This window comes from Choloepus didactylus, chromosome 4 (genome assembly GCF_015220235.1).
Source record: "Choloepus didactylus isolate mChoDid1 chromosome 4, mChoDid1.pri, whole genome shotgun sequence".
NCBI classification, from domain to species: domain Eukaryota; kingdom Metazoa; phylum Chordata; class Mammalia; order Pilosa; family Megalonychidae; genus Choloepus; species Choloepus didactylus.
The window spans coordinates 40,892,391-40,916,089 of NC_051310.1; the positions used below are offsets into that span (position 1 = coordinate 40,892,391).

The window sequence follows — 23,699 nt, forward strand, 5'->3', positions numbered from 1 at the left end:
TGAAACAAAAGCCAATATTAACTACCCAACATGGTATTTTCGATAGGGCCACATGTACATCTGGAAAGGGTGAGTGGGGAGCAGGTGGGAGGAGGCAGTAGGAGACAAGAAAGGAACCCCTAATCTCAGAAATTTTGACCTCAGGTGCAAAAATTGAATTAATCATAATCTTTGGTTCATGACTTTGGTCCATGCAGGGCCCACTTTTATGTTTTATTTAATCTGTTATTAGATCTTTAATGCACAAATATAAATACCTTCAAATCCACCCCCCACCCCCCCCAAAAAAAAGCTAAAGTATGGCCACCACCTTGATTTCCTCCACCAATCCATCCCCCTGCCTTGCCCCACTCTGGGAAACTATCACTCTGAGTCCCATGTCCATCACTTCCTTGTTTTCCTTGTTGTACAGTTTTATTGCAGCTATTTGTGTTTTTCTTACAAATTTTTAATTTTATTTTTAACTTCATAAAAACTGTCATGCTGTATCTTCTGGTGCATTCCCTAATATCATTTTGCCAAAATTCATCCATATTTTTGCACATCACTGTTATTCATTTGTTTTGACTGGGTATAACATTCCACTGCGTGAACACATCACAGTTGATTCATTCACCCTCCCACTGATGGGCATTTGGGCTTTCTCAGGCTTGCCGGATTGTGAACACAGTCACACAAGTCTCCTATGGACATGAGTTTCTCTTGGGCAAATATGCCTAGGAGTGGAATCTCTGGGTCATAAGAAATGTGTCTGTTCAACGTTAGGAGACAATATCAAAATGTTTTCCACTTTGATTACATTTCCTGGAGTTTCTAAGATGGCAATTTCCTTTTTCTATTCCCCTTAATTTTGTTTTTGCCAAATTTCACATCAACTCTCTCAAAATGTTTAAATCAGGTTTTCGGCCCAACACCTGAGTATCATCTCAGAAAAAGCCCCCATATGGAAAAGAAGGGTGTCTTGTCACGCACACAGGTGATAAAAAGGGAATCTGTATATACTCAAGACCCAACCTGGGCCAGACACAGGACAGGCTAGTCCACTGTAAGGGGACAATCGAGAAGCTGCTTCACATGGGGCAAATATGCAAGACACAAAAAGGGATTGAGGTAGAACTAAAGCCAGTTTTCCTTGCTCATTTCCCCTCCCCCAGGCCTCCCATCACCACCATACACCCCACACAGACTTTCTTTCTTTTTTTTTTTTTCACGAAAAGAGCAAAAACCTAAAAATGGAAAAAACAGTTTGTTATTAACCAAATTTCAGGTTTAAATAAGAGCAGAGGTCCTGGCTGGTCATCGCTGAGTATCACTGGACAATCCAATTCACTCCAATAAATATTTACTGAATGCTTTACAATGTGAGGAGCACATTGATGAATAAGATGTCTAGTCTGCCCTCAGGGGGCTTGCCAGTTTGTTCATGAAACAAAACAGGATCACACATGATGTGCTGGAGAGGCAAGTTAGTGCTAAGAAGATGAAGGCTCTGGCCTGATCTCAAGAGGCTCACTGTAGCAGGAGGAAGCAAAAGTTAAGACCACAAGTGGACCAGATACAGAAGCTGTTCAAAGATGAGAGTGATCAGTTCTAATCAAAATGGTGTCGCCATAAGGTTCCCGGAGAATGATGTTGGAGCTGGGTTTTGAAGGATGAATCTGACAAGAGGAGAGAACAAATAAAGAATAAGCCTAAACAATTAACAAACCCAATTTCTGACTCTGACTTCTTGACCTTCCCATTTTCTTCTATTTCTCAAACTTCTTGATTCCGTCTCCTGCCTCCAGACAAAGTAAAGCACTAAGGAAGCAGGATCCGTGGATCATTGTTACAGATGTCTTGTCTGCATATATTTGTTGATTCCACAAACACCAACAGAGTTCATCCCTACCAGGTCCTAGCACCATGCTAAGTTTTGGGGAGGCCCCAATGGAGAGACGGGCATAGATCCTGCCCTCGCCCAGCTCCCTGACTTCAAGGGCAGCTGGAGGATTAAACCAAGACAGGAAGTCTCCCTGGCCTGACCATCAGCCAGACTCCATCACCTGGGACAGCCCTTCCCCCATTCCCTCCTCCCCCGAAACATTTTCAGTAGATTGTGCAGGATTAAAGAAATGGCTGCCTCCTCAGTAATCAAAAGAATCCTGACCAGTATTCCAGGTAGCAGAGTGGTTGCTCAGAGCTGAGAGTCCAAAAAATCAGGTGCTTCCTCCATAATAGCCACCAATTTGATACTTGATAGCTGCTGGTTTCCAGAGTCAAACAAATGTCAGGAATTTTATGACGGCAGGAAGCAAATAAGGGGGCAAGGATTGGGGTCTAGGCCTCGGGGGAGCTCAATTAGAGAGCCAGATAAAATTAAACTGAAAGGGCATGCTCTCAGTTTCCTAGAAAGCCAGCCGGAAAGTATGCCAATCCTTAAGCTTCTGTCACTCAAAAGATTAACAGAAGAGACCTAAGGGTGCCAAAAGGGAATTCTGCAACAAGCCAGATGTTTCTCCTCCTCCCCTGACACTGCCGCTCTCTCTCGACCAGACCCACACTTCTGGGGACACCAAGGAGCCAAAGAAGAAAATCAGACTCTGTGGGGATAAGGTGAAACTCAAATGCATCACCCGTTAGTGATACAGACACCAAAAAGTGTTGTTAATAATCTTTCTTACAGACAGACTCACCTGATTCATCTGGATTTAGTATTTTCTCACTGAGCCATCTCTTCCTCTAGAACAGAAACCACATTACTAATTTAATAAACACTCCCCGCATCTGGTAGAATGGGAAGCACCCAGCCTTTAAATGCATATAAACTGGAGTTTGGATTCCAAGAGCTATACATGCACCATGAGTGATTCAAGCAAGTTGTTTAGCTTCCCTGAGTCTTATTCCTTATCTGCAAAATGGCATGAAGGAAATCCATTTCCCTTGTAAGCACAAGAAAGCATGTGAAGTGCCTAGTCCAGGTGTTCTTAAATGCAAGCTCTTGTTACCTGCAATGCAACCAGGTAACCACATTCTCAAGACAGCAGCTTCCCCTTGGTACTTTCTAAACATACTTTTAGAGTGTACGACCGTGTGTGTATGGGGGGGAGGGCAGCTGGGACACACACAAGCCTCTTCTACAGTTCCAGTGTATGTCCCACACTTCTATCAAATTCATAAACTTGAGTAGCTGTAGGGAAACCTAACCAATGTCCCTGCTTTTCCCTGATGTGTCTTGCTTTCCCCTCAAAGTTGCTTCCTCTCATTTCAAGACAAGAGGCAGGGAAGGAGAGCCATATGGCTTGAGACCCTAGCCATGCCCGGCAGCAAACAAGCCCTCCACCATTTGTCTCAGGGCCTCTCTCCTTTCGACCCTCCCGTGGGCGGGCATCCAGATTTCAGTCTGAGGGCTCTGGACTGCGTCTCTGTCTTGACTGTTCCCAATTATTCGAGGGAACGCCACGGCTTGCCTGACCTCAGAGTTTAAGAGCTGCGAGTCCTAATATCCCACCAAGCAGCTTGGTTTAAAAGGCATCCTCATCTGCATCCATAAAAGTCACTCCCCGGGGCCCTGGCTTGCCCCAGCTTTGGGAATGCCTGCTGTTGAGGATTTATGGCACGCCCTGGATCTAATCTGCTGCACTTTAACTGCTGCTGTTGCACATCTGGTCATAAAAGCAAGGGCCGGCCCAACACGGAGACAAACACTTTTCTTTCCTAAGTGGCTGCAAATCTGATCTCACAATGATAGCCCAGCTCGGATGTAATCACCTCAGCATCTGGGCAGTCGTTAAGGCTGGCCAAGCTTTGCGAGGCTTTTGCTCCACACACGACTGCTATAAAGATGATTCTCATCTAGCAGAAGCCAGGGATAAAGAACCTGCCATCTGAACAGGTGGTGATGGGGGCTAGGCAGAAGGAGGGCCAGGAAAGCACGTTGGTTGAGGAGCCAACTTTCTTTTCACAAAGATTCTAGCCTCTTTCACGCTGATTCTTAGCTGCCAACTGAAGCAATCAGCTATCCTGAGAAAGGGCTACCCCGACAAAAACTGATCCTTGGCCAGAGATTAAGTCTACAGTTTAGTCAAATGAACCGCTAGGTGCTTTAACAGTACTTGTTTTAAAGCATTGAAATCCTTTATTAGACCAATGTGGGGGGGGGGGCAACAATCTAGACTAGAAATGAACACGACGCTGTCCATTCCAGGGGATTTTACAAAGCCCTGGACAGCGCATCCTGTGCACAGAACTGGCACGTTTCATATCGTTCAGAAACACCCGTCAGACCAAGGTTCAACAAGTAGTTCAACCTCCCAGCACCGAACGCAGAGGGAAGCGCAGCTCTTCCCTGTCCACTACCTCTCCACAGCCCCCCACCTCTGCCCGTCCTTCAGGGCCATGCCCAGCAGGAGGGAACATTAAAATTATCTGCGGTGGCTTTTATGAGCAGCGCAGAGATCGCTTTTTAAAACAACAACACACGGTCCTTGGGCGGCTCGCGGGTAACCTAAAACTCCCGAGGCAGCGCTGCCCCCACCCCCACCCCTCGCCTCCCGCCGCCTGCCAAGAACGCAGCGCTCCGGGGCCGCGCGCGCCGGGAGTCCTCGGCGAAGCCCGACTTGAGCGGCGAGCGAGCGAGCTCGGTCGCAGGCGGCACCGCTGAAGTGGAGCAAAATTCCGTGGGAGAAGAGACAGGGAAAGAAAACCCACCAGTGACAGTTCGAGGACGTGGAGTTTTGCTGCAAAAACGAAGGCAAAGGCAATGGGAGAAATTTTCATTTCAACAACTTTGCCAAAAAGCCCGCAGGGGGATGGGGAGTAGGTGGGGGGCAACAAGGTCTGACAACTCCTTCCCCACCCCCACCCCGCCGCCCGGGAGGGACCAGGGGCAAAAAGACCGCAGACTCCCTCCGCCTTGGGGGCGCAGGGGGCGCGCCCTCCTCCCGGGAGTCTGCAGGCTCGCGACTAGGGTCCTACTTACCCTGGGACCCGTGGTGCGGTGGCCGCCAGCTAGGGACAGCTGCACCAACACGAGCAGCAAGTGGGGCGTGAGCAGGCGAGCGCAGCGCGCGGGCAACATGGTGCCAGCCGGCCGGGCAGCAGGCAGCGGGCAGGGGGCGCGGGCTCTGCGGGGCGCACGCCCGCGTCTGCCTTCCTTCCTTCCCTCCCGGCCCGCTCGCGGCGGCGGGTAGGAGGCAGCGGGCACTGCAGCGGCGGCTCGCGGGGGCTGCGGTCAGAGCACAAGCTCATGAACCGCGAAGTGCGGGAGCTGGAGCGCGAGCGTGTGCTCGGAGCGCGGCGCCCGCTCGGCTGGCCGGGCCGCGGCGGCAGCAGGTTGGATGCCAGAGCCCGAACCATGGGAATTCCCATTATAAATCCCCGGGAGGGACGGGGCGGAGCCCGGAGAGCCAGATTGACGGTCCGAGAGGCCCGTAGCCGCCGACCCTCTCGCAGGTGAAAGCCAATGGGAGAGAAGAGGGAGGGGCGGCTCGAGGTCCACCCGCCCCCAAGGGTTGCTCCTCGGATGGGGGTTCCCTGAAGGGACCCGAATGACGAGTAACTTTCTCTCAGCCCTTCTGTCCCAGGATGCCTAAGAGTGTCGGCAGCCTTAACCCTTCAGAATGCCAACCGGCTAATAATAATGCCTTAAGCACGTATAGGTTTTGGCGTGACTACATGCGTTGGCCCAACAGCCCGGTGAAGTCTGCAGGGAAAGTACTCCTAGCCCCATTTTTCAGATGAGAATCCTCAGGGGCAAAGACGCTAAGAGACCTGCTTCTCCGCTGCTTGGACACCAGAACAACTGGGAAATCACCAGGCGAACCCGACACAGGGTGGCAAGTGTACGGCATTGGAAAGGGGGGGGGTGGGGAGGTGGGCACACGCACTTCTCTCAAAGAAGCTTCTGAAAGCTGGGCCTGACAGACGCTGAGTCCTGTAGCGGCTGCAGGGTGAGAAGTTCGCAAGGGGTCAAGGCATCATGGGTGGGTAATGGCTACACTTGACATTGTGGTGGGTGTGGTATTGGAACCCTTGCCCTGGGCTGGAGGGCCAATGGGCAGTCCCTCCGTGAACTAGGGGCCCTGTGAGAGGTGGTCAGAGATCCCCTTTGGTGGGGGAGAGGAGGAGAATGCATGAATGGAGAGGGGTAGTTTTGGGACAGAGTGACCCAGAGATAGGTGGGAGGAGGGAGGGGAGACTTCCCCTGGATGTCCTGACAAACACGGGGAGAAGACAGCCCAACAGAGGGTCCAGTCACATCTGGACGCCTCACCCCCACCCTCTGCGGGTCATGGCTGCAGGGCCTTCTCCTTGCTGCTCACAGCTCCTCACCCAAGCAAGGTGGTTGGCTACACTCAACCCAAGGGGACCCTGATTTAGCATCTTATGTGGAGCACTACCCTTAGTGATTACATCCATCACATCTGGTAGGGGCCACTCACTTCGCAGGTAGGGAGTCTTTTCTCCAACCAGACTGTACACAACACCAGTGCTTAACTCCTCCTCCTATCTGGGTCTGAGGGGTCGTTGGCAAAGGTTAGCTCTGCTCCCTTATCATTGTCTCCTGGATTATACCTAAGATCTTCCTACCCAGGAGTATAGCACACTCCCAGCCTGCCCCTTTCAGCCTCCACACTGCAGCCAGTCATCCTCCTAAATACTGTGGTTATCCAAGTAACACTGAAGAATTCTCTCTCTCTCTCTCTTGCTATCTGGAAGTAGAGTAAGGCAGGCTCTTTGGAGTAGATGGCATGGGTTCAAATCTTGGGTCTGCCACCTAGTGGTATAACCTTGAACGGGTGACTTTTCTTGTCTGGGGTGGGATTTCCACCTCTGTAAAATGGGGATAAAAATAATACCTACTTCATGGGTTGTCAGAATTAAAGGAGATAGAGTATATAAAGCCCTTGGAATGGTGAAATAAGTTAGATATCACCACCTGGCATTTGAAGAGGGCAGGACAAAGGCTTCATCGCATTTATTCCCAGAATGAACCTATGAAGACATCCCTACTTTACAGGTAGGTAAAGTCACATGAGATTGTGACTTGCCTGGCCTCGTTTGGCTGGTAAATGACAGAGCCAAGAATCAAGCCTAGGTTTTTCAGCATCTAACTCTGCCTCTGCCATGTGATGACTGCAAAATCCAGTCTCAGATGCTACAGGGTTAGACATTCCCTGTTTACTAATTGGGAATTTCCTCGGTGGCCTACACGGTAACTGAAACTTCTGAGCTTTGGGGGAAGAGGGTAGAAACAGCAAGGGGTCAGCCCTTTCTGGAAACAGCCCTTGTGATCTGGCATCCTGGAAATTTGCACAGCTGGCTTGTGACACTTGTCCAGTACTGTTCCTAGTACAGCACTTATATCATTCTCCACGTTCCCTCCTAGTGTGCACTCAGGGATTCAACCATGCAGAATTGTGACCATTAGGCTCAGCAGCTTGACAGGTTTTTTTCTGACTCTACTACCTAGTCGCATGTACCCCATCAAGTTGGTCCATTTCTTCTGTTGATGGAATTATTGAGAAATCCATCAGAGTAAGCTAATATGTGAGATTGCCCCCCAGTATCTGGCAGGCAGAAGCACCCAGGGAAAAGGCATTGCAATCGTCCTTTCCATCCATAACACCAAATGCTGTTTTCCAGCCAGAAGGCTTATTTCCAGGTGGTTGCTGGTCCAAAAGTCTACATTATTCTGGATTTCAACCTTGTAAAGCTTAGTTTAACTGCTTTCCAGTTACTTTGCTCACCGAGTATTTTCTTTCCCTCTGGTTGGCAGGCAGGGCCTGGTATAACCATGGCCATCAGTGAAATGATGCATTTTCTTCTGATTCCTCCCAAGTCCAAAGAAGATTAGAAATTCCAGAGAACTACTAGTCCCAAACAGCATCTCTTTGCCAGGCTCAATCTTCTGAGCCAAGCAAAAAGTGAAATTGACAAGTTCCTTCTTTCACTGGAGGCCAGGCCTATGGCCCAAAAAATAAATCTAGCTATCCTGGCATCTGACCTGTCCAGTTTCAGCCATAACCCTTGTCCCAGGGGACTTCTACTTGCAAAAGGATATTTCAATAGAAGAAAAATAATATTTTATATCATACATTGAGGTCTACAGACCTCAAACATTTAGTACTAGCTGGAATCACCAGTCTCAAATCTGTGTTGCTTTGACTATGTCTCCTTTCTGTGCCCAGCACAGTGCTCACCATTGTGAAGGATGCCTAGAATGCACCCCACACACTGCCCTCTGAGAGGTTACACTCTAACGCTGGAAGACCATACCTAAGAGCAAAGCCTGCAATGTGTGTTGGGGACTCAGAGGGTAGGGACCCACTATAGACCTAATGGGCAGGGAAGACCTCATGAAGAAGGTAGACTTTGAATAGGGCTCTGGAGCAGAGTGTTTCTATAATATAAATATGCCCTCACTGCATTTGATTCACTTGTGACAATAGCTCCAGCAGAGAAAGGTGAGTTGTACCTTAGGCCCAGAACCCTTTTCAAACATACTATTGAGCTCAGAAGCATGGACACCAAGAATCCTGGGTTCTTTTTCTGGATTTATGACTAACTTGCTGTAAGAGCATTAGGCTGAGGGAGGTATTATTAGTCCCATTTAGCAGATGAGGAACTGAGGCTTACCCACAAAAGTTAACCTTACCAAAGTCAATCCTTAAATTTTAAATATACATGACAAAAAAAAAAGAGTAACAAACAATTTAGAATTATTTTGCTCTTTTGTACACAAATGCCAAAGTCCAGGGCAGTTCCGCAATTGTCAGGAACCCAGGCTCCTTCTAATATCATTCTGCCATTCTTTATAAGGAGCTTCCACCACGTGAACCAAGATGGCTGATCAAACTCTAGCCCTCCCATCTGCCCTCTAGCCAACAGGAAGAAAGGGGAAAGAAGAGCATACCCCCTTTTTAGTTTCCTGGCTGCTAAAGCAAATACCATGCAATGGGTTGGCTTAAACAATGGAAATGTATTGGCTGACAGTTTTTAGGCTAGGAGAAGTCCAAAATCAAGGAGTCATCGAGGCAGTGCTTTCTCCCAGAAGACTGTGATGTTCTAGAGCTGGCTGCCAACAATCCTTGATCCTTGGTTTTCTGTTACATGGCAATGTACATGGTGGCCTCTCCTGGCTTCTCCTTTCTCCTCCAGGTTCCCTTGACTTTCAGCTTCTGGCTACTCCCTGTGGCTTTTCTCTTTCTCTCTTTGGCCTTCACTATAAGGGCTTCAGTAATAGGATTAAGACCCCCTGGTTCAGTTGGACCACATCTTAAAGGAAGTAACCTCATCAAAAGGTCCTACTTTCAATGGGTTCACACCCATAGGAATGGATTAAGTTTAAGAATATGTTTTTCTGGGGTACATAGCTCCAAGCCACTATACTCTCTCTCTTTAAGGGCACTTCCCAGAAATCACATTCCATTTTATCTTGCTGTCCAGATCTTAATCATAGACCATAGCTAGACACAAACAAGGCTGAAAAAAATGTAGTCTTAACTCTAGGTGGCTACATGTGTTCAGCTAAAAATCAGGGTTTATGTTACTAAGGAAGAATAAAATACTGAGGGACAACTAGCAGTAGGGGCCATCATCATCCCCATGCCCTGAATGGTCAAATGAAAGAACCATGGACAATGTGGTGGTGCCCAGAGCATTCAGTCATGGCTTCTCTCTAGCTCTGCAGGTTCAGCTTCCTCATGCTCATGGCTTTAATGGCTTAAGGGCTGTACACCTAAACTCTTGGTGCCACAAAAATTTGCTTCTGTTATTTTCTCTTTCTTAGTGACCTTCAAGAGGGAGGAACTGAGGACATACTAGGGTGAAGCTCAAGTCACTTATGCCAGGGCAACAAGAAAGAATCCCCCTAAAGAGGTCAGTGGTCAATTCTGATCACTGGAAATAATGCACATCATTATAAAAATATTCTTGGAATTCTTGGTATTCTTCTGTTTCTATTTCTTTCCCTCCCTCTTCTACCTGTAGAAGAATCTCTCTTTTCACCTGGTTACTTCTCTGTGATATGGATTCAAAATTATTAACAATAATAATAAACTGTAATGAGGGCTTAGCAAATGCCAAACACGAGCACCTTAATATACACTCTCACATTTACACTATGACATCGGTACCATTATTTTCCCCATTTTACCAATGGAAAAACTGAGACTTAGGGTGCTTAAATAACTCATACAGCCAGAAAGAAGTAGCAGAAGCGGAACTTGAATCCATTCCACCTATGAGCTGAACTTTTGCTATATACTTTCCCTACATGATCTCATATCCTCAGGACCAATCTGTGAGGTCACTATTGCTGGTTCCATTAAGCAGATGAGAAACTGAGGCTTAATGACAGAGGTTCACCTTGCCGAGGGCAGCCCTTACATTTTGCCTGCACATTCAAAGTTCAACATCCTCTTAAATCTATCATCCCTGAGACTCCAAAGCACATGCTATATTTGTGCATTGTTGAAGGTTAACTCCTTTTTTGCCATGTGTATGAATTTTCCCCATTCACCTGCTTTGTCTTTCATCTGTCTGCTTTGTTAGACTGTATTGTTTATACCAGAACCCATTAGGCAAGGGGCCGTTCCCCTGTCTTCAGGTCCATAATCACCAAGCTTGGGAGGTCCAGAGAAAGCATTATTAGAAGGACCTCATTCAGGGGGTTGAAGATGCCATTGCAAGTCATCACCATTTGGTCCTAATCCATTGGCAAAGAAGCAAAGTAGTTGTGCTGGTTTGAATCTATTATGTAACCCAGAAAAGCCACATTCTTTTAATCCACTCTTGTGGGTGCAGACCTATTGTGGGTGGGATCTTTTGATTAGGTTGTTTCCCTGGAGATGTGACCTAGCCCATTCAAGGTGGGTCTTAATTAGTTACTGGAGTCCTTAAGAGAGCTCAGGGAGAGAGAGAGAGCCAAAGCTGACACAGACTCAGACGCTTGGAGATGTAGACTTAAAGACATTTGGAGATATTAGCTAAGAGACGAAATCCAGAGTTTGCCCTGGAGAAGCTAAGAAAGGACTCCCAGATGCTTAAAGAGTAAGCTACTGGGATCAGAAGTTGGAAGCAGCGCAACCTGGGAGCAAAGGACCAGCAGACGCCAGCCGTGTGCTTCCCAGCTAACAGAGGTGTTCTAGATGCCATCGGCCTTTCTTCAGTGACAGTATCCTCTTGTTGATGCCTTAGTTTGGACACTTTTATGACCTTAGAACTGTAAATTTGTGACCTAATAAATCCCCATTATAAAAGCCAATCCATTTCTGGTATACTGCATTTCCAGCAGCTTTAGCAAACCAGAACAGTAGTCAATCAGCAATCAACAAGTATTATTGCTTTCTTACTGTGTACCAATCACTAAACTAAGTGCTCAGTTTACAACAATATGAACTAGGAGAGAAGGTGAATGAACTCAAAGAGCTTACAGTCTATTGGAAAGACAGACATTTTGCAACTAATTATCAATAATTAACTCACTAATTACAGGTGGCCACAGGACTGCAAAGATGTACAAGATTTTCTGAAAGTTTTTTAAAAGCGTGCCAAATTCAGTACAGAGGGTCAGTGACACTTTCCTTAAAAAGTGGTGTTTAAGTTGAGACCTGAAGGAGAAGTAGATGTCAGCTAAACAAAAAATGGGGGAAAGAGAATTCTGGGTGGAGCAAACAGCATGTGCAAAGGCACTGAGTTGAGAGAGAAAGTGTGACAACAGTTGCAACTAGATCACTCTTACCCCTTAATCCCTTGGTGGCTCAGGAGAAACAGTTAACAGTTATCACCATTTGCCATCTGGATACAATGGACCCATTTTATGTTTCATATTTTTAAGTTGTTTTACAAATAATGTTTTTTTAAAGTAGAAATAAATAAAGTGACACTGTATTAGTTATCTATCACTATGTAATAAATAGTCCCAAAATTTAGCAACTTAAGACAGCAAACATTTATTATCTCACAGTTTCTGTGGGTCAGGTATCTGGACGTGGCTTATCTTGGTAATTCTGGCTCAGGGTTCCTCAAGAGGTGGCAGTCAGGGCTGACTTCCTGAGCATACAAACTGTGAGATACCTATGCTTGGTTTAATATTCTGCTGTCACTGTCTTGAAATTCTTAATAATGTTTGAACAAGAGGTCCCTCGTTTTCATTTTACATAAGACCCCATAAGCCACATAGCTGGTCCTGATTTCAGTCAAGTTATGAGCAAGGGCTGCAGTCATCTGGGACCAGAGGAGCCACTTCCAGGCTCACTCATGTGGCTCTTCACTGGCTGTTGGCTGGACACTTCCATTCCTCACATGGCTCCTCACTGGCTGTTGATAGGACATCTCTGTTCCTCACATAGCTCTTCACAAGGCTCCTTGCTAGCTTTGGTTGGACATCTGTGTTCCTCACATGGCTCCTTACGTGGCTCCTCGCTGGCTGCCGGTTGGACATCTCCATACATCATGTGGCTCCTCATGTGGCTCTTCACTGGCTGTTGGTTGGACATCTCCCTTCCTCACCACATGGGTCCTCACAGCACAGGAGCTGGTTTCCTCCAGAGCAAGTGATCAGAGAGAGCACCCCAGATGCAATCTGTGGTCTTTTATAACCTAATCTCAGTACTGACATACCATCACTTCTGCTCTATTCTGTTAGTCACACAGACCAACGCTGGTGTGATATGGTAGGGGACTATACCAGGGGCTGAATATGAAGAAACAGGGGTTGGGGTTCCTCTTTGAGGCTGGCTGCCATAGATAGTGAAGAACAACTTCATTAGGAATGTTAATAAGAATTGAAATAAAACAGACTGAAATTTTTATTCCATATTTTCTTAGTTTTGAAGGTAACATAACTGAAAGTGACAACACTCTTTGACTGAAACCATCTCCTCACCAACTGTCATGAACCTGAAACACATCCTCTTATAAATACTGATTGCAGATTTCAAATGTACCTCTAATTGGTTCTATCTTATCATTCCTTATGTTACTTCTCTTTCCACTTGCATCATCAAAACACAATACTTGAGAAAACTCTGCTGAATCATTATTTTGCTAAAGAGAGGATAGCCATCTTCTTTGCTCCATAATTGCAAAACATTTTCATTTCATTTTTTTGATTTATAAACACAATTTAAAATTTTAAATCCAATTAATATTTCATTTCTACATCATCTGTTTCCTGTTTGCACACATATGTGCCCTTGACCATTTACACACCATTTCAAGTAAATTTGGGTTCACAAAAATCTAAAGACTAAAGAGTAGGGTCAATGTGTCCTGTTAGCAAAATGAGAAGGTGCAGATTCTTGTCATTTAATATTGTGCAATGAAGTACATCTTGTTGAGTGATTAAATAGATGAACATATCCTGTCCTTAAAATTATATTGTTAATTCACTGACTCTTGGTTTGAAAAAAACCAGCCATGATATCATCATCTGAAGACTCATAGGCTAAGATTTCTCTTACATAAACAATTTCACCATCATCATTTGTCTAGATTCTAGAGTGCCACTGTCTCTTTGCATTTAATTTCTGATTTATCTAATAATTGTGAAACTTTTATTTTATTTAACTTTTCTCTTTGCCACTTTTAATAGAAAGTGAAAAATTGAGAACTTTCATTTTAGCATTTAATGAAAACTAAAAGCAGACCATAAAGATGGTGACTCTGGTCTTCTTTTATATCATCTTGAAAAATGATGTAATAGTTTAGGCAGCTCAGTATGAAAACTGAAAAGTGATAAAATACTGATGATTTATTACACTATTGCATCATCCTTCTAGGCAATTGCATCATTCTTCAATTTTCTTATCATTTTAGTTTTTTTCAGGATAGTTCAGAATAATTGATAAGTAATGATGAAGTAATTCCTAGGATGCCAAAATGCAAAATATTTCAAAATATAGGAAAAAATATGTATAAAAGGTAAGATACATTATGAAATCAAATCATATTTAATCATATGTAATCATACCATAATTACAAGATGGAATGAGTTTTATCCTATCTTTTAAAAATAAGTAAAATTTATCTTTGTACTTTGGAAGACATCTAAGAAAGAATAAAGTCAAGAAATACCAATCTTTACATAGGTAGAAGTGCTAAAAAAAAAAAAAAAACATCTGAAATTGGGTTCAATGGACCCTGATGGTATTAATACAACTTGATCTAATGGATTTGGGAGAAATGACACCACTGACATGACCTGAAGTTGACACTGTTGGTGCCCCACCCATAGCCCCTAACAGCTTCCTAATCTCAAAGTCTTAAGTTTCTACCTCTGACCTCAGGAACCTGTTCAACTTGTGCACAGAGCAGGCCAAAGAGCCTGGAATTTAATATCCCTAGAGGCAACCCTCATCCAATAGGGAACCAAAATCAGTGGATAAATTCCCCAACTTCCTCACCCCTCAGCAAGGCAATTCCAAAATGTGTTCCACACAGTCTCTTAATGGGCCCAGTTGCCCACAATAAAAGCCCTGTCATTGATGAATCTTTAATTGAATTTTCTCCCTTCCCTGTTGCACTTCTCCCTCCCTTACCATGTGTCCCTGGATCACCTCCCAAATGAACTATTTATAACCAAATTCCTTGTCTCAGAATGTGCTTTGGGGAAAGTCTAAACCAAGACACATAATGAAAACCACATCATGATAAAGCAGTGGCAGCTCCAAAAGTCACTGGTAGGGACCCTATCCAGAGGCCTTACAATAGACATCATCAACCCAGAACTGGGGGAAGTGGGCTGCTGCAAGCAGGCCAAACGCCAAAGAGACTGGTCAAGGAGAGCAGACTCCAGTTTAAAAGAAATAATGACTTCTAGAAGTCTTTAGAATAAGGAGGTGTCTAAAACCATCAGAAGTGCTTTAAACACTCGACAAAAAGTTGGAATGGGCTCCCATGGGTGGAGGGTGCTGCTCTGATCTTATTTTAGAAACAGCCTGGTGTGGTGGAAGGTGCTAGGTGTGGAGATGGAGGACTTGGATTCCAGTTCAGGGCCTCTGTGACCTCAATTGTCTCCTCTACCAAATAATCAAGTCTTCACCACAAAGTTATTGTGAGTAATAAATGAAATAATGGGTTGTAGTAGAGCATGCTGTCAGAGATTAAACTTGTGTTTTAAATCTTCTTTAGCAAGATAATTTGCCAGCTACTTTGGGGCTAAGGCAGGGGCAGGAAATCACATTAAAGCAGATCTTCCTTATTTTAGAAGAATCACTTGAGTCATCCCCTTTGGTTATGTAAATGAAGGGTCAGTAGGGAGAAGGGTAAAACAAAACCTTTTGTGTTGTAAGGAGTTTTTTAAAATTGCCCTGCTCCTTTAGAGGAACTTGGTCACTGGGAAGGAAGATATTCCCTGGTTCTGGGTCCTGGTGGTGGCATGGCTGGGGCTGTTCTGACTCAAGCAGCCCTCCAGGAGCTGCTTATACCCCCAGAATGACTGTTTGTGTTGTACTAGGACAGATTGTGGAGCGCTGTGACACTGGAGCTCAAGCCCCAGGGTGAGACCCACTCAACTTCATGTGGCTGGAGGACAACAGTAAGATCTGAGGATTCCATCAGTCCCCAGTATCTCTTTCACCTTAGAGGACTCCTTCACCAGTTTAGCTGGTAATTCCCTCTCTACAGCTGCCAAAGAGACTCAGCCACTGCCTTGTCCATGAGCCACCTCACCCCTGAGCAGCACTCTGGGGCTCTGCAGGAAAAACCTCGGCAGCAGCACTAGATCTTGCTGACCTCCCAGGGCAGCATTCTAGGGCTTGTCAGATGGTGGCCCCTAGAGCTTATTCCCTTCACGGAAGGTGGTACTAACAACCCTGGCAGCTTGGTCACTGATAGTCATGGGGACACATAAGAGGCAGATGTGACTCCATCCCACTTTGGGTGTAAAAAGAACCAAGGGATCTGAAATTGTAATAGGATTGGGTAGAAACTTGGAGGGGGAGAGACCTGATCAGGAGTCTCCCATCAATTTTCAGCAGGTGAGGGCCTGTGCATCACAGCCTCAAGCATACTCTACTGGATTAAGACATCCCAGTGACCTAGCAAAGGCCACACTATGCCTGGTCAATGCTTAACATGTATTAGTTAGTGTTCGTTTCCTATGGCTGCTACAACAAATTCCCACAAACTCAGTGGCTTGAAACAACACAAATTTATTATCTTACCATTCTAGAAGTCCAAAAATCAGTCTCAGGAGGCTAAAATCAAGATGTCAGCAGGTATGAAGAGGGGAAAAGTAATATTTGAGAGATCTAAAGGAAAGGTCAAGTCCAGTTCCCTACACTTTCCCACCGCACATCTAGCCATAAACTTCCATGCCCTGACTCTCATGGGTCCCCTTCAAAAACACCCCCCACCCAAATTGTGCTATGTATTCATCCAACATTTACTAAGCACCTACTCTGCACAATTCAGCCTCCATCCTTACCAAAACCTTGTCTCTCCTGCTCAACAAGTCAACTGACCTCTTCCACAGAGATGGATGATGATGTAGCCAAAATGATAAAACTGTCCAACAACAAGGAGAAATAAATATAAATTAAATGGGTTTTGTGCATGAGTTTTACATATACAAATTGCTACCATTTATTGAGCACTTACAATATGCCAAGCACTTCACAAAATCTGGTTTCATCTTCATGACAACCTCATCCTCTATATTATTCCCATATCTCAGATGAGGAAATTGAAGTTCAGAGAAGCTAAGACACTTGCTTGTGGTTATACAGGCCTCTGGGGCACAGTTGTGTTTCAAACCTGAATGTGTCAGACCCTGTTCCAGTTTGCTAATGCTGCAAGAATGCAAAACACCAGAGATGTATCACTTTTATAAAAGAGGGTTTATTTGGTCACACAGTTATAGTCTTAAGGCCATAAAGTGTCCAAGGTAAACACATCAACAATCTAGTACCTTCACTGGAGGATGGCCAGTCTGTTAGCTGGGAAGGCACGTGGCTGGCATCTGCTCCAGATTTCTGGTTTCAAAATGGCTTTCTCCCAGGAAAGCCATTTCTCTAGGCTGCAGTTCCTCAAAAATGTCACTCTTAGTTGCTCTTGGGGCATTTTTCCTCTCTTGGCTTCTCTGGAGCAGAAGTCTGCTTTCAAAGACTGTCTCCAAAATGTTGCTCTATAAACTGCAGCTCTTCTCTCAGCTCCTGTGCATTCTTCAAAGTGTCCCTCTTAGCTGTAGCAAGTTTGCTCCTTCTGTCTGAGCTTATACAGTGCCCTAGTAAACTAATCAAGGCCCATGCTGAATGGGCGGAGCCACACCTCCATGGAAATCATCCAATCAGAGTTATCACCCACTGTTGGGAGGGGCTCATCTCCATGGAAACAACCTAATCCAATGGTTCCAACTTAATCAACACTAATATGCCTGTCCCCACAAGACTGCATCAAAGATAATGGCATTTAGGGTCCATAATACATTCAAACTGGCACAGACCCCAAAGCTCATGTTCTAGGTCACCACCTTGTGTTAGAAGAACCAGATAACCTGAGAATCAGTTCTAAAGACTCAGCTGGCACCAGAGGTGGGAGTCAGTCTCCGTGGGAGCTTGGTTTAAAGTCAGTGGTACAATCCAAGGACAACAACCTCTGGATGAAGCTGCAATCAAAAAAGGCAGGAGTCTGAAAAGTAGGGCACACCAACCACAGCCTCCATTCTCTAAGGTGCTCAGCATGAGATCAAGCCAGGCTTTGCACCCAGTCAAGAGCACAGTCTTGCCCTTGGCCAGGCAACATACACTTTCTGAACACAGGTGCACTACAATGGCTCTTTCATGTGCCTCATCCTCTCTGAATTTCATCCTCCCAGCAGGCTACTGCTTTCCATGTTCCATGAGTCTATGCTACTGGACACTGTTTCTCACATGGCTACATCTCTCTGGCCAGTTAGACCACAAATATCACAAGGCTAGAGCCAGTATGTTCTATTTCTGGCTTCTCTGCCCTCAATATGGTCAAAATCCCTGCTCAGTCACTTACTAGTTTGGCAATTAAAACGGCCAGATATATCAAGGTAAAGGCCAAATTGAACAAGTTCTTTTAAAATCAGCTAGGATGAAATACAGATTTTAAAAAAATAAAGGTCATTTGTTATTGCTGGTTTTTCTTGTGAGAGATGTCTTTTCAATAGGAACTGCTTGGACATATTTCATTCCTACATCTGTGCCTTTACCAGATGTTTTACACAATTAGACATCTGTCCAAAGATGGAAAAACTTGCATTTGGATGCTTGTGTTAGAAGCAGGAACCTTAACGTGGTGGTTAAGAGTCCTGATTTGGGAATTAGACCTTGATTCAAATTCCATGTCTATGACTTGCTGGCCAACTGTGGACAGGTCACTCCACCTCTCTGAGCCTAAGGCTTCTCATTGGGAAAATGAGAATTAAATTCCTTATAGTTTTGTTTTGAGAGTTAAATGGATTAACACTGATAAAGCAAATAACAGTGCCTGGCATGTATTAGGAGTTTAATAAGTGGTAGATATCACCATCATCATTTTTAGTCCTCAGAATCAGTATGGATCTTGACCAACCTAGTGCCTACTAGTAGGAATGAAGAAGGAGAAATGAGAGGGAAGAGGAGTATAGAAACCCTGGACTGAGAAGGCGGAAAGGTAGCAGGAGGACAGTGCCCACGGGGACAGAAGTCCAAAACCCACCTGGGAAAAGGAGAAGAGGATCAAGAAGGTAGCAGAGAGCAAGAGAGAAAAAGACCTGCAGGGGGACCATATGAACATATGAAAAGAGGGCCAGAGTAGGGTGCCAGATTAACTACAGGATGCCCAGTTAAATTTGAATGGCAGATAAACAAAAAAGAGTGTTTCAGTGTGTAAGTATCTCCTGAATAGTACGTAACCCTGTTTTGTTGCATGGGATGTACTTACACTAAAATCTATTTTTTGTTTATCTGAATTTCAAATTTAACTGGACCTCCTATATGTTTTTGTGCTATATCTGGCAACCCTTGGCCAAAGGCATGGCTCATACTTCACTACTTTACACTAAGTCTCTTTGGGATGATTATCAGTTCTACAATGGCCTGGTATCTAAAAATCTGGACAGGACAGCAGTTGGGAAAGCTGGGGACGGGACAGGATCCTTCACTTTTCAACTTTCTTCTTTCACCATTGAGGTCCTTCAATAGTAAGCCCTCTTAACAGTCTTAACATGGAAATTAATTTTAAAACTGAAATTTGCACCCCTACCTTTGAAGGATCCCACCTGTCAAAGCTTTAGGCAGAGCAGGTCGCAGTCTCAAAAGCTGTGGTTCCCCCAGCTTCTGAGAGCAGAAAAGGCGGTAACCAATGCCAATATCCACTGCCGACAGGCCCCAGCTGATAAAAGCCAATCACCCCCCTGGGTCCAGAGGGTCCCGTCTCCTCCCTCCAGACCCCAGCATCTCCTGCCCAGGCTACTGCTTAAAGACCAGTCTCAGGTTCCTCTGAAGCAGAGACCTAAGAAGGGCTTTGTCTATGTAAAACCAAACACAATTCTCCTGCCTCAGCCCTAAACTGATTAAAAGCTGGAGTCATTCCTTTTTGTTTTGAGAAGTGCCAGGGTTTTATGCTCAAGGTCCTCCCCCTTCCCTCCTCACTATTTCCAGCTGCTGAGGCACATCAGTGTGAAAGACCACACACCAGCAGGCCCTGTGGTGCAGGGGCCTGGCGGAGATTAAGCCCCAGGTGGGCGGCCAGGAGGGGGAGGGTACCCCCCCTTCTTGGGCAGGGGCGGTCCAGGGAACCCCCAAGTGGAAGGGGAGCTGAGCATGGAGAGGGAAGTTCAAGGGGGGAGCCCTCCATGCTGACCCTGATCCCCATCACCCAGGGCCCAGCCTCCTGCCCAGCCTCCAAATCAGCCCCAGAGAGGGGTCAAAGACAAGTCCACTGGGGAAAGAGCAGCACATAGCACTGAATGTGGTGAAAGGAGCCTTCCCCCATGACTTTAAAAAGAAAAAGGAAATTTAATCAAACATTTAGCACACAGCAGACTTAACTTGGGTGGCCTCCAACGGGGAAAAAACAGAAAGGACGCATGGTTTGGTCTTTAATCCCAGCTCTGCTAGCTAACTGGGCAACCTTGGATGATTTTGCCGAGCCTCAGTTTGACCATCTGGGGAAAGAAAATCTTTACTATTATTTTTTTTAATGCCTGCCATAGCATCAAGGAGGATAGGAACCCAGACTGAAAGCTCAGGTAAAAGTGTGATTGGGTTTATTTCCTTCATACCACATAGCACAATCTGACATGAGCTTGCATGTTGGCTGACTTGTTATTGTCTGCCTCTCCCACACCAGGTTGTCTGGGCTTTGCTGTGATGCTAGCGTTGGAGACCCAGAAGCTGGCACAGTGCCAGGCAGTGAGTTGGGGGCACCGTCTGTGGTTTTCAGTGGGATGAGAATGGGCTGGAAGTTGCACTGATGAAGGAAGGGAGCATGGAGGAGAGAAGCTGCCCCTCCCACTTGGGCAAACCTTTTCTCTTTCCCTGGCATCACTTCCCTCAGGATCAGAGGGGATATTTTTGAGTGCTTGGGGTTCCTTAGCTATTTCTCTCACACCAAATTTTGAAGTAAACGGGAGCTAAATATACAGTAATGGTCTTCGGTAGCTCCTTCCTTTCTCCTCAGACTTTAGAAGCCATGTCCTCATCAGCAACACTGAGGGGCAGAGTGGGGGTGGCGGGGGGTCCTTCCTGAGGCCGCAGGAGGGGGCCTTCAAGGAAACCCTCTTTCCAACCCCACCTGCCAAGCACCCTATCAAACAGACCAGGATTTTCAGGGGGTGAGGAAAATTAAAATAGGGCAGAAGATGCTTCCGGGAGGAGGTCAGAGTTTCTGGGGGCCCCAGAGAGTAGACTTAAGCCCCCAGGGTAACACGGAGAAGACGGGAGGCCTCTCCATGCCCAACATTAGGACAGTTTGGTGCTTTCCCCACTCCTTTCCTCCCCCCACCGACCTCTTGTCCCCTGTCCCCCGAATGCTGTAATGAAAAATTCATGTCAAAAGCTTCCCATGTGATCTGATTTTCAACACTTTAATTGGATTAATAGAAGCAGGGAGTGCAGTGAGCCCACAGCCTCCTCCCCGCCACTTCCACACTTGCCCTCTGGCTCTTTTTCTGTACTTAGCTCTCTCTTCCTTGACTTGCTCAGGTTACCTCTCCTCTTCTTTCTTTCTTCTTGCTATTCTCCCATCCACACCTCTCTTTCTTAGCTTCCTTCCAGCTTACTCCCAGCCACCTCCTCCTCTCTACTCCCGGCACTTTCTGGACCCCAGCAAAATTTTCTCTATCACCAAAATTGAGGGAAAAGTAGTCTGACTTCTTAAAAACCTGATGAATTGAATATTTCTAAAGAAATTTAATTTTATTGGGTTTTAGAATATACACTACCTGCTCAGGGAGTTACAGATACCAGCACTGAAATTCTTTAATAGATAATGAATTAAATATAATTAGCATACTGGTTATTACTATGCAAGGGTTGCCCTGAAAGACCCTCATTCTTGTGGTGCCTAACATTTCCCAGCCATAATCTGGGCCTTAGTGCTGCCACCCCGTTTTTTACAGATATAGTTAAAATACAAAATACAGAAGGGAAAAAACACTCTAAGTTGTTGCCATGATCCCCAGTAAATGCTTCGGGGCTGGGAGATGCTCAAGCCTTAACAACACAATCCTGTGCAGCTGAAAGCTCTGAACAGGCAGGCAAGAGACCTGAGTCCTGTACCTGCTATGGGCTCCAGGCCCAACCCAGAGTGAGGCCTTGGACACATGGACTTACTTCTTTCTGTGCCCTCAATTACTTCTATACAATTAGAGGGACACTCCTGATTAGTGAGCTCCAATCTTTTTTTAATTGCATGGCTCTATCAGTAAACACTTCTGAGCATTCACTCTTATATGCATAATCATTTAAAATGTACTATACATACTGATACATTATGTACACCAAATAAGAAAATTTTAAAGGATAAGGTAAACATAAAATAAATGGTAATTTTATGTTTTACTAACCACGATGGCTTCAATCTATGACTAATATTTCAAGACACAGTATACACTTAGGGCAAGACTCATCATTAATGATAGTTGCTGTAAATCCATATTTCAAGTAGACTCGCAGATAATTTCATTTTGTTCTCATCACTGATGTCTTGCCAGATCATTGTGGCTGGAAAGGAAAGCTCATGAGAGAAACTTAGAGAAGCGTCATCTCTGTCATTTTCTTGGTTGGTTTTTCTGCTTGCAGTTTTAACATTATGTTTAAAACTCAGTTTTCTCAGGAATCTGTTTAGGCCATGGATCTGTTTTGTGAGAGTAGGCATTAGCTAAACCTAAATAATATATCTGCAAATCCACTTAACAGGCAGGAATATACTGTAATTCATCACAAGACACTGAAAGCACAGGAAAGGATGAGACACCCTCCTGATCCGGAAACTTCCGCTCACACATGAGGCATGGCACGCACCACTGATGTATATAGACTGAGTGGGGAATGAGTGCTGCTCTGTGATTAAACATTAATAAGCACTTTTGTTTCTTGTCTAAAATAGAATACAAATAGAAATAGAAGTTCTACTGTTCTCTTCCCACTATCCCTTTGCTGACCACCGCTCTGCAGCCGCCTTTACCAATAAGGTTCTTTGACTCTCCAATACCTCCGTAGATGGAATCTTCCTCGGTTCTTTGTTCTTCCTGCCACTGGCTAGTGCTCCCTACTTGTGAAGTGAGCGTAAAGCCTTGCACTGTGAAGAGCTGTGTTGTCTGGGGTGAGCAGCACTTAGTGCTCTTGGATACAGCTGGACCCCAGACTCTGGCCTCACAGAATGGGCCAGAAAGTGTGGGGATCTTGCTCTGGGAGATGATTCTCCACTGCTGTCTCATCACCCCCTTCCAAACCCTTTCCCATACCTAACAGTTTATTTCCTCTCCAAAGCAAGTGTCCCCTTCCCCTCTCCTCTCTCTCCTATCCAGGAACCCAGCTTTTGCTTGGCCAGCCCCACTCCTTCTGCCAGAGAAATAAAAAGAGAAGCTCCCTGGGGAAGATTGCAGGGGTGTTGGGCTTCCCTCCTCGATGGTTGCTGATGTGCTCACAGACATAGGGGACTGGTGGTTTGATGAGCTGAGCCCTCTATCACCGGACTTGCCCTTGGGAAGCCTGTTATTGCAAAGGAGAGGCTAGGCCTGCTTATAATTGTGCCTAAAAGCCTCCTCCCGGAGGCCTCTTTGTTGCTCAAATGTGGCCCTCTCTCTCTAGCTAAGCCAACTTGGCAGGAGAAAGCACTGCCCTCTCCCCTACGTGGGATCTGACACCCAGGGGTGTAAATCTTCCTGGCAACGTGGAATATGACTCCTGGGGAGGAATCTAGACCTGGCTTCATGGGATGGAGAACAACTTCTTGACCAAAAGAGGGATGTGAAGTGAAATGAAATAAGTTTCAGTGGCTGAGAGATTCCAAAAGGAGCTGAGAGGTCACTCTAGTGGGCACTCTTAAGCACAATATAGATAACCCTTTTTAGGTTGTAATGAATTGGAACTGCTAGAAGTAAATACCTGAAACTATCAAACTACAACCCAGAACACTTGAATCTTGAAGATGATTGTATAACAATGTAGCTTATGAGGGGTGACAATGTGATTGGGAAAGCCATGTGGATCACACTCCTCTTTGTCCAGTGTATGGATGGATGAGCAGAAAAATGG

General features: G+C 45.4%; 1 protein-coding gene across 5 annotated transcripts in view; it reads right to left on the bottom strand.

Annotated features, from left to right (window-relative positions):
- The window catches only part of SMOC1 (SPARC related modular calcium binding 1), a 159,816-nt gene extending 154,506 nt beyond the window's left edge, over positions 1-5,310 (bottom strand). For 4 of the 5 annotated variants that reach the window (XM_037832421.1, XM_037832423.1, XM_037832422.1 and 1 more), the window contains exon 1: positions 4,961-5,310. In XM_037832421.1, the coding sequence (XP_037688349.1) occupies positions 4,961-5,059 (99 nt within the window). In that variant the 5' untranslated portion in view covers positions 5,060-5,310. The remainder of the gene's footprint in view (positions 1-4,960) is intronic. The other variant, XM_037832420.1, reaches the window with a different exon arrangement.
- Positions 5,311-23,699: the final 18,389 nt, after the last annotated feature.